The sequence below is a fragment of the Thunnus albacares genome, chromosome 5 (assembly GCF_914725855.1).
Source record: "Thunnus albacares chromosome 5, fThuAlb1.1, whole genome shotgun sequence".
Classification (NCBI taxonomy): domain Eukaryota; kingdom Metazoa; phylum Chordata; class Actinopteri; order Scombriformes; family Scombridae; genus Thunnus; species Thunnus albacares.
Window position 1 is genome coordinate 9,197,640 of NC_058110.1, and position 17,247 is coordinate 9,214,886.

Consider the following 17,247-nt stretch of genomic DNA (forward strand, 5'->3'; position numbering starts at 1 on the left):
TTATTTCCTTTTCTCAAATGATTCCGGCGCCTCTGCTCTCATCTGTTTGAGTAAAGCTGTATGAATGACCCTTTTTCTGAGTCGACTGATATCCAGCTGGGGGGTCTATTGACTGAGCGCACCTCTTCTAGCCCACCTTACAAGGTTGCCCGCCACTCAAAAGCAAGAGGAGGAAAAATCTCAGAATAATAACAAATGTCACTCATATCGCTATCGGGTGGCACCTGAGCCATATACTGTAGATAACCGCTATTTTTCAAGCCCCAAGGGAAGGAAATGAAATTATGGCTGGACCCATGAGAGCCAGTAGTAAGCCATACACACACACACACACATTTAAGCACACATGCACAGTTATTTCCCTATTGTGGCACCTCTCTCACCTCTTAAACTATTGCTGCCCTCAGCTGCCTCTCCTAAGCTCCTATTTTTGAGTCTAGAAGCCATAAATCTGACAGCTAGCCCATTATAGTGCATTTGGATGGAAATAACAAAACAAAGCCAGTCAACAAATATAACTTTTTGATGGCTATTTTGGATATCACACATACGAAAAGAGCTACTTGACATTGCAGAATATAAGGCTGAACATGTTATTAAAGGCATACCAGGCAGGATTTTCCTAAGAAACAATGTACAGACTCATAAAAATCATCCCTCTCAGTCATCACTTATGACCCATTAGAAGTGTGTGGCAGTGTATGTATCTACAGAGACCCTTCCCTCTGCCTGTATTCTCTTATTATTTCGCTGTGTTTGGAACGCTTCTGGGCATCTGCCTTTGGGCAGTGGGTGTGTAGCCCCCAGCCAATCACAGTGTGCAGGGTGTGAGGTCGGGACTCTAGAAAAAAAAAAAAACGTTGGTTACGTTGCTGTGTTTTGTTATGTGCTTCAGTGTTTCCCCTAAATGCTTTCAGCAGTGGTGCGATGCTTTATTTATAAATTTTATATTTTATCTGATTCACTGCTTGGTTCTCGCCACCATCGCTCCCTCTCTTCATTTACTCTCTAGCTCGCTCGACCACTGCTGCTCTCTCTCTCTCTATCTGTTCGCTCTGGTGTCATTGAGCCGGAGAGGAGGGGCCAACTTTCAATGTTGTGTTTACAAACAGCAACCATCAAATCCTGCATAGCACACCTTTAAAAAAAAGTGAAAACCAAATCAATAAATTGACATAATAGATATAACATGCGATAATGCAAATTATCGCTTATTCTGGGTATCACAGAAAATGTTCACTTTATTCACTGCTTTCTTGGCTTCTTGCCTTCAAGTTTTAACTCAGATACTTCCGACAGCACCTGAAGGCAGCATATGTTCTCCTCCTCTCTCTCCTTTTCTGCTCCATAAAGATGTATAGTATATTAGAGGAGGGAATAGCCTGTGATAATTAGGTGAGATAATAGCTTAAGTCAGTCAGTTGTTATGGTGCTGAATAAAGCCCAGTAAAGCTGTGCAAACAGCCCAGAAATAACCCACATTATCATCGTCATCATTCCTCGGCTGGCTCACGCCTGGCAAGCCAGTGCCTCAGCATTTTTATGGCACCATTGCGCTGACGCAGGCCTGTTCCTCTGGGAGCCAAGAACCATCTATAGTGCTGGATTACAGACAGGGCCCACCACTCCGCCAGCTCGCTCTGCCTCTCGCTTTTTAAAATAAAGACTATTCGTTACCGCCGGGGGACCCCGGGCCGACAGACCTGCCATCTACCTGCGGTATGGCACATCAAATTGAGTAAGCCCGCCTTCCCACCAACTGCTCTTGCTCCATTTCCTGTTGGCATACATCCTTACACAATGGATTTCAATTTAGAGCAGGCTAGGACAGGAAAATGACAGATGCAATAAATGGGCAGGCAGTGAAAGAACAGAATCCATAGAGGACCTCTCCAACAACTAACCCTGTCATCTACTCCATACTGACAGAAAACTCAAGGCCCTACTCATTTTACAAAACAATCAGACTAGTGCATACAGACAAACTCGACCCATAAACTGTTTGCACATTTCAGGATAAAACGCTGTACAGTTTCATACCAGCAAATTGAGACTAATTCAGTTGTATTGATCATTCTAACTGCTCAGCCCATCCACAAATACAGCACCGCAGAGGCCAACTTATTTTTATTGTTATGATCTTCAAAATATGCAGGAAAAAAAATGATTGTAGTAAAACTGAGTGAATGAGGTAACTGAGAGAGTTGGGCCAAGGGGCTAACAGCTGTACTTCTGCCCGGTATGTGTGAAGCAAAGCAAATGGCTTGATGGTAGACAAGGAAAAATACTCAATCACCAATTAGACTCCATGGGAAAATTGGCCTTCCAAGATGGCATTAAGCCATCTAGAGTATTCACTAAGTGGGTTTACCATGCTGTAAAAATCTGTCCTTATGGCTGTGTGCCCGCATACTGAATCTGAAGATATTTTTACCACTTGAAGCCCCGCTGTCGCTGGTGTACTAATGACTAACTGATACTCCAGCACTGCAAGACAAAGCCAAGGGACTCATGTCCCCAATTACAGACAAGTATGCCCCGTGCTCTCTTTCATCACGAGTAAAGTGCATCTTCACTTAAAGGTCAAAACAGGCAAATTGGACTTTTGGTGTTGGTATAGAAAGGAGGAGGAGGAGGAGGAGGAGGAGGAAGAGTTGGAGAGTAATGGACAAGGGATCAGGAAATTCCTTAACAGATCAGAGGAGTGTTTTGACTCTCTTAGATTGAATATAGATGACTTTAATTCCATATGTGTTAATTGTTAAGATATGTGGATCACATTTTTGCAGATGGGTAACACACAGTAGCACTATCAATTCATTTGAGCTGAAGTATATTCCACAAGGAGAGATTTTTTCCTACCTGTGAGCTATGATTCAAAGCATTTCATAGTGATTTCATGACTGCACTGTAAATGACTGTATGGAGTAATGTGATTGCATAACGTATGAATACAAATCTCACCGGCAATACATGAATGAGATGCCAGCACTTAACTTTTGTAACTCTGTGGTGTTTCGCTGTTCAGTTACTCACCGCAGGGTCCTTTGTGTTGGATGAGAATGGCCTTCTGAAGGGCGCAACCCATGGCTCGCATCTCGCAGGGGCTGCCGTAACTGTGGCCGTCGGATCCACACACCGGGTCGGACGTTTGCGGGCAGGCCTCGGGGCACTCGCACACAGGCTCGTTGTTCTTGACCACGCACACCGCCCCATGATCGCACACCTTATCCAAGCAGGGGCTCAGTACGTTGAGATCTGAAGGCCGACCACCCAAGAGATAGAGAGCAAAGTTAGAGAGGGGGGGGCGGGGCGGATACTGAACAGGATCGATGAGAAGTGGGAAGAATATAAAGTAGAGGTTGGAGAAAGGTCTGGGGCTGGAAAGGGCATAGGTGACAGGGAGGTAAGTTAGAGTATAGCTACATGGAGAACTGCAGGTTTTGCGTTAGGAAGGGTTGTGGGAGCAAAAGAGATATGAAGGAATATGCAATACAGCCCTATTCCTGTGACAACTCTGCTTCCTCAGCTTACTATGTCATTTCCTTGCCTTTGTGCCTGATGTATCCTGAATCTTTGAAGAGTCTGAATCCGGTGGCAAGAGGACAGCGGATAAAAACACGGCCCTGTGGCACAATAGAGATGAAACAGCCTACGAACAATGGTTGCACAGACTTTTTTTTTTTCCAGGCAAGAAAATGCCTGGATTAATTGACCTTCGCAACGTGTACCTTCAAAGGCTGCCATTTGCATCTCAGTGAGAGCCACCGCTTCAGCCAAAGCTGGTTAAACTGACATGGAGGAGTGAGAAAAGGAAAAAGCACCAGGACGAGAGAGAGAGAGAGAGAGAGAAAATGTAGAGAACGGAGAAAGAGATAGAAAAAAAAAAAGACACAGGCAAAGAGAAGAAAGAGCTCTCTGCTTAATAATTCAAAAAAGGCAAGCTCCTGGGCAGAAGCAGATATGAAATGTGAACATCACAGAGAGGTGTCTGCTTCAGTCTCTCCCTCTAACGCACTAGCTCCAGCATGACTTCATTAAAACGAGGGCTGGATTTTGCACCTGTGATTCTCGGTAGTGGCAGATGGGTGTAGGTTGGGCTGATATAACCTGACTTGATCGGGAGAGAGAGGAAACCGGAAAAACAGTAGGAACAATCCTTTGATCATAGCCTGCCACCCAGATTCAACCAGTTCCTAATAGCTTTATGTGTCAATGAAAATATTACATGGCGGAGTATATGGAGAGTGTGTGTGTGTGTGTGTGTGTGTGTGTGTGTGTGTGTGTTGAGGGCTTGGTTTGATGGTTGGAACGTAGATGCCTTGAACTAGGAGGGTGTTCACTCCGGTATCAAGAGTAAGCAGGAAACGATAGCCCAGCTCCACAGTGATTTTCATTTGGAAAGCTTCACGCATGAGGGATGGATCACTCAGCTAAATGTGGTGTGTCTGCAGATTACAGGAAAAAAGCAGACGGAGGCATCAAAATTTTTTTTTTTGATGAGAAGCGCTGGTGAAAATGGAAAGAGGTGCATTTTACACACAAAGTCAAAACAAAACTTCTCTTGTGCACTCTACCTCTTGCTTTAGTTGTTGTTAGGGGGCGGGTGGGGTGGGGGGGGAGATGTTGCTGTCATGGAAACTGCCCCTTGTAATGACGCCACCCATGGCTCTGTCATTATCGTGACCATTATGGGATTAGATGGCATCACGGGGGGGCGACTTAGCATGCGCTGGAGATGTATGATTCGTTTATCAGCTCAGAAACATTTAGCAGTGCCTCTACTTGCTAATGCTGGGGTAAATGATCAACTGATAGCACAGAGCAGACAGAGGCAATTAGCTTGTTTCGCTCTGATTAGGGTGATGGGAGGGGTATGTGAGGTAAGGATCAATGTCACCTCAACATCCTAAAATCAATCCTGTGTACCATCTTTCCAAATTATATTAGAAACTAAGGTATGGAAATGAAAACAGCTAAAAGTGAAGAGGGCTAGAATAGAGCGTTCATTATCCCCTACTGTTTTTCCGACTAAGTTGCGGCTGTAATTAAACAAATCTTCCCGGAGAAGGTGGAATACAGATACTTATTTTTCTGTTTTAATGCCATGCTGCTGATTCAAAGAGCTGGAAGGTATCCCATAAATATGTAAGCTATTCAAGCCATGCTGAATTTGGTACAGCTTCAAAAACAATTGATTCCCCGTGATCTCCTTTCAACACCTCGTCTGTGTGTGCCAGTGTGTGTAATGGTCGTAAGCTTGTGATCCGAGCTTAACTGTACAACCTTGGCCTCCATAAAAGTTCACCAGCCCACTTCCCAAGGACGGGCTCCTAAAGCCCAACTGCAGCCTCCGATAACGCCTTTTGTCTCCCATTCTCTTTGTTTCACACACATAAAAAAAGATGAAAGAACTCCCCTCCAAAACTAATTTTTTATCATCCTCTACCTCTGGGGGGCAAAATTTCCGCCTGATTTATTAACTGGAGAGGGTGTAAAAGAAAAAAGGAAGACAAAATTCCCCAAGTGTAAAAATCTTATGGCACAGTTAAAAACTGAAGCTGTCTTTTTCTCTCTCTCTCTCTCTCTCTCTCTCTTCTTGGATGCAGGCAGAAGCTTTGAAATGGCAGCCGGTCACAACTAAGGCTTGTGGGATGGTGTTCACTAGTTCCAGCTTCCTCTTTCTCTCCCTGGTTTTCTCCCAAGCACTTAAATCCATCTCTTCATGCATGTATCAGTGTTTCTGTCAGCCAGGTCCAGAATAAACCAAAGTTGCTGGGTTTAAACCAAGCTATTTATATGTGGAAATTAGCTTGACAGTTGAATGGGAACATCTGCAGTGCCAAACACATAAGCTGAGTAGCCAAATCATTGTTTTAGTGTCTGAGCAGGTGCAGTGACTGGTCTGCTGTGACAGAAGGGAAAAGTCAGGGGAAACTGTGGAAAAAAAAACAAAAAAAAACATGAATAATTCTTTCTAATCAAGGATTCTGCTCTGCTAGTGTGGACTCAGCTCTGTTTCTGTAGCACCACGCCGGTTGACAGGACTTTACATTCTGGGTGTCACCTCAGTCTGTATCCTCTCCTGCCAGCGACCATGTAACTTTTCTGTTTTAATTAGTGTGGTATTTTAATGGCACAGCCAACTGCTTTAGGACTCGGAGGGGATTACTTCAGGTTAGGCCGCGCTACATCAACGTCCACATCGAATATTGAGAGAACACATTCTTCTGATGTCCTGATATCTGCTTCCTTGTCTGCCTGAAGTATCATTACTGCCCACTTAGTGGTGTTATGTGACAGGTAAAGTGGCGAGGACGCCACAGTGTAAGTTCTAAAGCTTAACAACCCCTCGTTAGGTCGGTGTGATGGCACGGCAAGCTCTGGCAGAACGCTGGCTGTGTTTGTGTGGTTGCTGTAGTGAGCAGTCGTACACTGTTAACCCCCCCCCCCCCTGTAACATGTCAGTAAAATGCTGGGAGATTATTTTGGCGAGAGCTTCCTCCCATCTCCGCTTAGCTCATACATATGTTAATTGGACTTTCCCCCTCGTGTCCGTGTGCAATTCCAAATCGTTCCCTATATTATGCAGGGCAGTGAATCAGTGTAATCCAGGTGATGCTTGCAGTAGCCAACTGGCAGAGAGAATTACCAATAACTGCACCCCATTACAACACAGGACTCCAATGGGGCGAAGCCAATCTACAGCAAGCCCCGCCTTTTGGGTTTCTTCACCTGCAGCGCTTTGATCCGACTCCCTCTGCCCCCCCCTCGTATTAAAAACATTTATGTATCATATTAGTCAAGGGAAAGGGAGGTGGAGAGAAAACGCTATATTAGCATACAGCAAAAGGCATACCCGCAGGCTGTGTCTGTCTACCACTGAATACTTATCACAGACAGGAGGTGAGTCGAAGCCTCTTTGTGCATTTACAACTAAGAACGTGCTGCTCTTCAAAATGGAGACAAGCGAAAACAGCGTTGGGAAAGAAGTGAGACAAGCTGAGATCCCTGATCTTGTGACGTGTCTATCAGAGGTGAGATGATATCTAAACACTCTTCCAAACGAGTGATTTAATCATCAGGATGTGTGTGTGCCTCTAGAAGTTCCAAAGTGATTTTTGAAGATTTATCAAAGAATGATGTATGTAAAAGAAAAGAGCGTAGAACGACAAGCTCAATATTTGTTGTATCTCCTATCAGGAAGGGCTCAGAGGAAACACATCAAATGGAAAACAGAAAATTGGAAGAACTGCGTGATTGATTAGAGCTCGACGGTGCGTAACACCTACAGTGCCTCGAGTCACTTCTGACACCTCGTTGACCCACATTTCTCTGCAATTTCTGCACAATGACAGCCTGTGGGCCACAGTAAGTGGACTGGCGGTCCCTGGCTGCTGTCAATCTGGCTCCCACGGCACTTCCTCTAATTAACTTGATTAGGAAAAACAGCACCGGTGATCTTAGGCTGACTTACATACTCAAGCTCCACGACTGTTTGTGAGTCCAATCACCGCGGCTGCGCGTCGGCACGCAGGCGGAGATGCTCATCAAATAAACATGCAAATGATAAAATATTCGGCACAGAGTCTTGACACCTAAGGTGACTGATTTTCCTTTCCTGCTTTGCAGAGCTCTTTGTCAATGACAATGCGTCTACCGCTGAGTGATTTTGTGTTAACCTCCGGAGGCGACGAGCAACACATTTCAAGCAACTCGCTTGAGATTTTCTGCACTTGCAATCAGGCACTCACACACGCACGCGCGCGCATACACACACACACACTCTCAGCTGTGTACACACACGAAATGACAAAAGAGCCGTGAATAAAGAATTTGTGTCCGCAAAAGTAGCTCTTTCATTTGTTCACTTCTAGTTTGTCTGCCAGCGTGTTCTTCTCAGACTGTCTGTTTTAGTGATTTTACAGATTTATCTTCCTCTACACTCTCAAAAGTCACACTCCTGCTTGCATTTCTATTTTATGAATAGCCTAACTACCAATTTAGAAACTCCTTTCCACTTCCTATTCCACTAACACCAGCCGTGAGGGCAGTACGTCAACAGGCTCCAGGGAGTTGTGGTGAGCCACTTCACACTCCTGTAGTCTCTTCCATTGAATCAAAGTACTACTGAATGTGCACTAAAATAGCAGCAGCTGCTTGAAAAAAACCCACTGGGCAGGAAGTAAGATGTGATACAACTTGGGCCAACAATGAAAACATTTTTATCGTAAAAGTAATTTGTTTTATACACAGTTGGACTTTCTAAAATTGAATTCATTGATTTTCTTTTTTGAAAATTATTTATTTTCAAGTTATTTTGAAAAAAAATCTCGTTTTCCCCTCAGTGGAAGTCCAGGTGAAAACCTCCGAACAATTACTAATTCATTTCATACTTTTTTACTTCACTATAGAGCTTTCTGTCGCTTCAGCTTACTGTCCATTATACACACACACAGGCACGGCAGGAACAACGCATGTCTTTTCAACACAGTAACACTCAATGCTGCAGCTCCAAATATCTTTCCATAAAGCCGCAGGCGGTAAATCCAGGGGCCAAGGAAAAGCACATTAAGCAGAGTACATTACACACAGGTACAATGAGGAGCTGAGGACCCACTAAACAATTTTGATCATTATTGGTGAAAAGCACTGCAGAGATGTGGCCCACTTTCTGTGCCTTTCCTGCCAAATTCATGAATTCAGCATGTCGCGGCTTAACAGTTTGAAGTATCACAATTCTGTTGATAAGCTGCTATAAAGCCATCTCAGACTGACTTCCTTCTGCATGACGGTCAAAATTTGAGTTGAACTTTGAACTCATGGTTGCCCTAGGTGACTTGTCGTACTGAAAAAAAACTGAAAAATAAAAGAGAGAATAAAATATTTGGGAGCCTGTGCTTGTTCCTCTAAATATAGCTGAAAAATTATCACAACATCACTGCTACAAAAGCCCACATTACACACACACTTCCTTATTTACTTGGTGCTGGTACCCCGCTGTGCTGACATCACATGGGAAAGAGAAAAAACAGGATTTCATTGCTTCAGCCTGAAAAATATTCCGTACGTGTTCCACGCTGTGAGATGACTAATCGAAACCATCTGTATGGATTTACAATCAATTATAAATTAACTGTAGCAGATATTTCTCGCTTTTTAATCAGACAGTGGATGATGGCAGGTTCTATTGTAGTGTGAGGCTGAAATGTTTTAATCAATTTTTGTGTGTGTGTGTGTGTGTACTGGTAAAAGCTCTATAGTGAAGGTGATGAGAATTCCAACAAAATCGATCAAATGATGTCAAGCATGACGAAAAGTCCTGAGTAAAAAAAAAACAAAAAAAACAACTTGTGATCTTTTTTAACTGTTGCTGCTGCGTGAGCTGCTTTGTCATCTCATCTGTTTATCTGGTGATGACATCTTTTCTTCCTCCAGTGTCACAGTGCTTTTATATTCTATCTCAGATCCAAGGCTGCAGACCTATTCACCCTCTTTCCCAGCAGCCCGTTCTGATTCACTTCCGGCAAATCCTTCACAGGCTCAAGTGTTCCCGAGCGTTCTCTGGCATTTTGAAGATTTGTGACTCTGACCGGACGTAAGTTAATCAGCTAAACAGCATCTCGTTGTCTGCGTCTCGAAATTGAAGAGCTTTCGATATCAATCAGATTGTTCCCTGGGGAGGACGGCGGTCAGGACATTATGGACACGTGTGGGTCCTTTGCATGATGATTCTTTGTGGGGGCGAGAACCGACAGGGGGAGGGGCAACGTTAGGTGCTGTCACCCGCATGAAAGGAGATTTATGACGGTGTCAGATCTGGAGAATTTCATCCGTTTGACAGCTGGCAGGACGATCGATCACCCCGCCCCACGCACCACTCAGCCAATGAAACGAGAAACGAGATCATTATTTATCAAATAATGATGATTTAATATATCAAACTCTTCCTTTTCAGACAAATGAAACTTTGTCTGAAGTCTCAAGGTGGTGCGTGTGTGTGTGTGTGTGTACCAGGATGACACAGCGGTCATTGTGAAAGCGTCTTTTGACACCGCCAGTCACTGTCATAGCACAAGCACGACGGAGCACAATGGATGCGTGTGTCTCGCACTGAACACAGTTTATGCGTCTGCCGCGTGATCAGTGCGTGCTACTGATCGACAAGTCAGTCTTTTCAGAAGACGGAAACACACGCGCGCAGACGAGACTGTGCGCGTATCCTTCCCGGTGTTTGTCAGAGTTGTGAATCTCTACAGTCTTTTATCACAGAGAGGGACCACTATCTAATCTGGACTCAGTTCTACAAACAAACCGGCAGTAAAAAACATCGAAAGGACATGAGGGACAGAGAAGGGAAGACAGGAAGGAAGGAAAGAAGTAAGAAAGAAAGAAAGAAAGAAAGAAAAAGAAAGAATGACGCACACACATACACACACAGTCCTTGTGTGCGTACTGTATCATCTGTCTGACTAAACCAACAGTCTCAGTGGGCACCTACGCTTGCCTCTTTTGATGTTTAATTAAAACCGAATCAGGGGGTTGGCGTTTGTGCTGCTCTGTTTTGAAAAAATATGCAAATGTCAATAAAAATGCATTAAAGAAACATACTACCAGTCGCTGACGGCTTGGCTGCGCAGGGGAGGGGAGGAAGGATGAAGAGAGAGACAGAAAGTAAAATAACTAAACAAACAGGGGAGGGGGGCAGGACTCAGACACCATTTGCCAGAAATAATGAAACACAGCAAAACACATAAGCGCTCGCACTGCCATTTCCACTACTTAATTTATGCACAGCTCAGACGGCTGAATAATGCTAATGAGCGCTGGTGTCTCCTGACGCTGACAACTGGAGATAACTTTGGTATTCGGCTCCACCCCGACGCTTGGAGGACGGGCAGATCTCGCTTGTTTTATCGGCCTCCGTTACACCAATAACTATAATGTGGAGTGCAACTCTGGACAATTTTACACAACATATCTGCCGTGTAGATTTCCCGATTGAGGTAATGTGACACCGAGCAGCATGTGCAGTGGCATTTTTAATGCATGCTGGGTAATCGGGGTAAGATGGGAATGGGTAAAAATGCTTCCAAATCAGTAAGAGTTTCACACAATGCCTGGTATTCATATTTCCTCAAATGATCAGAGAAGCATTTGGCCAAATAAACTGTAAATGTTATGCCTGAAAATACACCTGTAGGAAATATAATACACTTTTTCACTAAAGGAAGTACAAATAAGTGAAAGATGTGTTAAGCACAGATCATTAAGAAATGTGAGGGTTTCACTTATTTATCTATCTATAAAAACATGTATTTTTGACAGGAAACAACAAGTTATTTCAATGTGTACTTGTGAAGATGCACAAAAAAAAAGGAAATTCTGAGTTTCTGAATAGTTTTCCCATTTTATAATTTCTCTCAAATGGACCCATCTGAAATGTGTACAGATTTGTTTTCAATAGTCGTTTCCATTTTGTATTCGGCCTCAGGTTAATATAATACGCTGATTCACTAAGCTCAGAGGCTAACAAATCTCTTATTGAATCTGATATATTAGATGACCTGAGCTCTACCCTTTACTTTCTGCCTCACTACATAACAGACGCACTATGTCTTTCATTGCCACTGGATGTTGGTATTAGACATATATTTTATGATGTAGACTGTTTTGTTTTGTGCTGGTTAAAAGGGCAAACATTGCCAGCTGCGGATGATGTCAGCTGTAACTAATTTATATTACTGACATCAGTAACTTATCCCCAAACTCCAAAAACAATTCTTGGTTGCTGTCTATGGATTCCATATGCTCTCCACTAGCTGATGTCTATACGATGCTGAAGTCTGGCTGAGAAGATCTCGTTGATCAGGTCAATTTTAAGGGTCGGGATCTTAAAGATTAATGCATGTGATACCAGTGATTTGATTAACTTACTGCTTCTGAATCAAGACTTTCAGAATTTGGAGAAGGTTGCTGGTGAAAAATAAGGTGTGTGAAAGTAAGTCGACTACACCTGTTATTTCAACATGTCAGATACATATTTAAAGTTACTACAAGGAATTTTTAACTGGTTATGAAACAGTCTCATGATGCCTCTATATGACCTATATGAGCAAACGAGACCATCAGTGAGAAGATGGGCTATTTCTATATAGTTATTCTAAATGGATTCCAGTGGTGCTCGTGGCAAACGCAGTCTTCATTCCAGGAAACACTACCACTTTTGTCCACAGGGGCCGCTATAATCCACACACGATGAAAGTTCCTTATAGTAACTTTAATCAATATTTAATATCTACGGCTATTCATCTCATTTTCAGGTTGTAGCCACATGTTTTGAGCACTAATGGGCCACCACCAAAACTGAAGTCTTTCTACCTTCTCAGCCAATAAAAGTGGTTCAGCTGAATTTTAGAGTTTTAGTCGAGTACTTAAGTTACTTTCAGCTGCTGAGAGGTAGACCTAAATGGATTTAATATAAGGGACTCAAAAGGATTCAACGAAATGCAGTCGAACTCCAACCCTGGAGCAGCTTTTATGCTCACAAATGGTAGGGAACGGAGGTTTTTGCATTCATCGGGCAGTTGCAAGCTTTTATGAGATAGTCCTGATGATGGGGAGAGGGACTGTTCAGGAGGCCATGAGGTTAGGAGCTGGCGTGCACTACAGCATGCAGAGAGGAAGGAGTCAGAGGTGAGCAGTAGTTAGGCAGGTAGGAACAGAAGGAGCTTTTTTCTTTTTAGTTAGACAGGGCATAAAACACAGAGAGCAGGGAGAGAGAGGAAGATTTCTCCAACCTCACGGATCACATCTTTGCAGGAGGGAGAACAGAAGGACAATAATGACACAAAGAGACACACAAAGACAGAAGGAGTGAGAGGAAAAAGACAGCAGTACAAGACCCCTCCTGTTAGGTCCACTCGGAATGAGGGCAAGGGCTTCACCCCTCAGAGTCCGCCTGATGAGGTCGCCCACTGGGTGACCCTACTTTCCACCTGCGGCCAGACAGCCAGGAAGACGGCCACATGGACAAAGACAGACAGACAGACTGACTGACGCACTGAAACAAGAAAGAATAGCTTTTTTTTTATACAAGAAAAGCAACATACAAGACAAAAAGACAAAGACAGAGAAGAAGAAAATGACAAAAAGCCACCGAAGTGGAAGACTGGCACTAGTGAAGGAGTAGAAGACAGAGAGCGGATGAATGAAACATGAAGGTGGTGTTTCATTTTTGGGTGTGTGTGTGTGTGTTTTGAGATGGAGGGATGAAGCGTGACAGGGATGAGGAGATGGATGGGAGGTGAACGGGTGGAGAAGTGAAGGCACGGGTTTTTATAAGGAAGGCATACAAGTCCTGCCTTTTTACCCCTCCCCCCCTTCAGAGAGCATCACTGAACCATTTCAGACACTTCTCAGTAAAGTCTAAAGTACAGACATACACACAGTAAGCCTGGAAGATAAAGACAGGGACAACACATTGAATATAAGCAGAGGAAGACACAGAAGAATAAGAGAAAATAGCATTAGTTCTTATGAGGCCCCATGGGAGCTGTCAACCCCTCTTTCCCAATCCTACAGCTCCACTCACCACAAGGCCCTTGGTGCTTGATGGGGATGAGGGTCCTGCCCAGACACTCCGCCTTGCGTCGCACACAGTCGTTGGTGTAAGTGTGGCCGTCCTTGCCGCAAACAGGCTTGTAAGTCCCGTCGCACTCGATGGGATCGCAGGAGCAGCGGGCGGTCAGCTGCTCCACCAGACACACGGCGTTGAAGAGACACTCCTCCTTACACTCCTCTGGAAGAAGGAGACGGGTAGAAAACAAATGAATCCAGCATCTACGTATAGTCTATACTTGTGTGTTTCTATTCAGCGTCATGTGTCAATTAAACAGCTGCCTCCCAAATGTACAATTGAACAAGTGATCCCTTGTACGGAAGCATCTGCATTTGTTATGTGTTTCTACTCATTTATTCAGGTTTTTCCTTTAATTTGTCACCCATCTGTATGTACACTGATAAGGCCGAGTCCTACTGCCAATTTTGTGACAGTATGTGAGACTGATCGCCACAGAGGAAAGGACAACAGAAGTACTCAGCAAGCATAAAAAAAATAGCATTTCAAGCTAGAAAAGTGTTAAACTGATTGTTCTTCCTGCTGTGTGACACCGCTGCTCCAACCGCAGAGAAATAAATCAGTTTCCATCCAAACAGTAATTACATGTTAAGGTGAATTGATGTCACTGGTAGCGCGTGTAAAAGCTTATCTTTCAGCAGCAGAGGTTTAGCCTTCTGCAGAAACACATAGAAACTGTTTTAACCACACATCAGAAATGAAGATATGTCAGTTAATTGAGTATTAATACAATAATTAGTAATTCCAAGAAGAATGGATTAGCCTGTTCACAATTATAGATAATAAAATCACAAAGGAATTTAATTTTAGTCAAACGGTATAAATAACGAGTGTAAGGTCTGATAAATGAAACAAGTCAGCCGACGGGAAACAAAACTTTTTAGAGGGTGTTTGTAAGTTTCAGTTTATTTTAAGCGTTCGGTATTCCCGTGAACTTTTAGTTCAAAGCACATTAGGTGAAAAAAAAAACAGTTCATATTTTGTGGAAATGGACTTCAAGTGTATTTTCTAAAGCCGAGAGAGTAATTTACCATCATGACAGAACCGACTGCTCCAACCACACCAGAGATTGGATTGTGAATAAGTGAGAGCAGCCCGTGAGTAACTAGATTTAATCAAAATACAGTAGCTTTAGTTTTGATTCAAGTGAATATTACTGTATTTCTGTCAGTTAAGAAAAGGCTTTTCCCCAAAGTTCCCCTCACTTTTATTGCTTTTATTTCAACTCGAACCACGGGAGGAGAAAAAAAAAAACCCTTGCAACTTATTGTATGAAGTGACACTTAATAATATTGAGATTGTTAATGCATTCAAGTTTCTGAATAACTTTAATAAAATTGGGGAACTCTAACTCGAGAATTTCATTTTGGGGTCAAATTAAAGTCTAAACTATTATATTCATTACATTTTGACTCACTAAGCAGAAATCTACTGCGGAAATTAAGAAAAAAGAAAGAAATACTGGTAATGTGAAATGGCAAATTTGCCATTGAAGTGAGAAAATCCAATTTGAAGCAGGCTTCTGTTCTGGAGGCGCTCACTAGGCTTCGAATTTATTTCATTCCTGATCAGTGGATCAAATTTGTACAGCAATTCAATTCCTTCTTCTCCTTTCTTTAAAAGCCTGTCATGCCACACTTAATTACATTGCTGCTGTATCTGAGTGAGAGGGCTACAAGGATGTGCAATGTCATGGTTACAAGTCGAAATGGCCATTTTCATTAGTTACCAATTTGTAATTTGCTTTGGGATATGATTTCATGGATCTCTGTTTCAAATTGAATTATTCTTTCATTTGAAAAGGCATAGCAGATAAAACGGGGACCCTAGTTCCTTCACTTGCACGCACGCTCGTGTCCGCACACAGACTGACACGCAAACACAAACTCACAGTGCTACTTAGATCGAGATTTGTACAATTTTAAGCCCTAACACTACTCCATCAGCCCGTCAAGCAGAGCGGACGGGATAACCGGGGTGTGTAAAAACAAATGTGTGTATCAGCCTCTATTGTTGACTGTACAAAAGGGCGTCCAACAGTGATCTATTCTTATCTTTGGTGTTGTTGGGGTTCTCAGTACATGGGCGGGGGTCTCCCCACATCGCTGCCGTAAACCTACACAGCCGTGTCTTTGCTAGGCCCTGCCGATGACACAGTGGGAAAATTGGATTTTTTTCTGATGGCTATCAGACGTACAGTAAAAGCTGACAGCTCTTTGTTGACTAAGGCTTAAACCCCCTGTTCTAATAGCACAGATAACAGCCCTGGAGGCTCTTATCAGGCTGCAGAAGGCTACTGCTTGCATGGATACAGTACAGACCCGAGACCTTAGAGTCATTTATCTCTGTGCCATGGAGTGGAATATAGATTTTAATGCTAGTTCGCCTGCACCTGTTCAAATCATGTGACATGTGTGAATGCTTGCCTGTATGACAATGTAATGCAGATGTTTCATGACTCATGCATTGTGTCAGTATTATTTTTTATGTATTTTTGAAAATGACCACAATGACTAAAAAGATGAGGGTGAAATCTATCCATACATACAGTACTGTATATTTTCATTTTTCACACTTTCATATTTATGTAACTTTCCATAGAGCCTGCAGTCTGTTGTGAAAGTTACATATAGTGATAGTGTCCTGTGGGCAAAACAGTGGGAACTAAAAGCTAAAAACCCTCAAATCTGGGACACTATTGGGGTGTGAAACTTACTGCAATGGTGCCTTAATGCACAGGCTTACTGAGGCTTAAGCCCCGAGCTCAAGGCCCCAGGTCTCAGGGGCCTCACAAGACATGAGCTTAGAACAAAACAAAACAAAACAAACAAAAAAAAACCCCCCCCCACAGTAAACACGATGTAGGAGACTACTGGTAAGCTACCTGTGAGGTGGCAGATATGATGAGGAGTAAATCATCTCGCTGTGTTTCAACACTCTTTATAAAAACATGTCATTACGTTGGTTTGAACATGGCAGCACGGTACCAAGCAGCATCTAAAGTTTTCTTGTCAAAGTAAAAGGACAAAAAAATGTCACATGGACTTGGAGGAGGGCTTTGTGGCAGAAACGATTCAATATTGGGAGTTTTTTAGTGCAATGAGTTGAATACATCAGCAGTTGAACTACTCAAACTCAAAAGCTCAAAAATTGCAGACCGTGTTACGGACACAGCTCTACGCTTTTCCTCACCATTCCAGTCACCAACGCGAGCTGAGAGCGATCTCTCTTTCTCTAAACTTTTACTTTGTTAAAAGTAGATTGTGTGACTGCATGACATTCTTCGAGCCGTAAAAAGACACAATCAAGGAGTTTGTGGCGAAGAAGACCAGAAGAAAGCACTGCTGAGGGTAAGACAATATGCTCTATTTATACTTTATTATACTTATATTAGATTCTTACCGGTTTTTAATTGAAAAGACTGATATTCACAGGTCTACTTGGCTTATAACCTAGTTTTGTCTTGACTTATTGTTGATGTATTGTCTTACATTGATGAGTTTCATGTTCTATTTACTGATTTGGAGGGCAATCCATTTTCTATTTGTTGCTGCCCATCGACGCAGGATGCTGAATATATGATGCCGTGGCATATTGTGAAGGCCAAC

At 43.0% G+C, this 17,247-nt stretch overlaps 1 protein-coding gene across 4 annotated transcripts in view; it reads right to left on the bottom strand.

Moving 5' to 3' along the window:
* agrn (agrin) overlaps positions 1–17,247 on the bottom strand; it is a 256,145-nt gene that overhangs the window by 65,601 nt on the left and 173,297 nt on the right. For all 4 annotated transcript variants that reach the window (XM_044351206.1, XM_044351205.1, XM_044351207.1 and 1 more), the window contains 2 exons: positions 13,595–13,801; positions 3,037–3,258 (listed from right to left, as the gene is read on the bottom strand). In XM_044351206.1, coding sequence (XP_044207141.1) covers positions 3,037–3,258; positions 13,595–13,801 — 429 coding nt within the window. The remainder of the gene's footprint in view (positions 1–3,036; positions 3,259–13,594; positions 13,802–17,247) is intronic.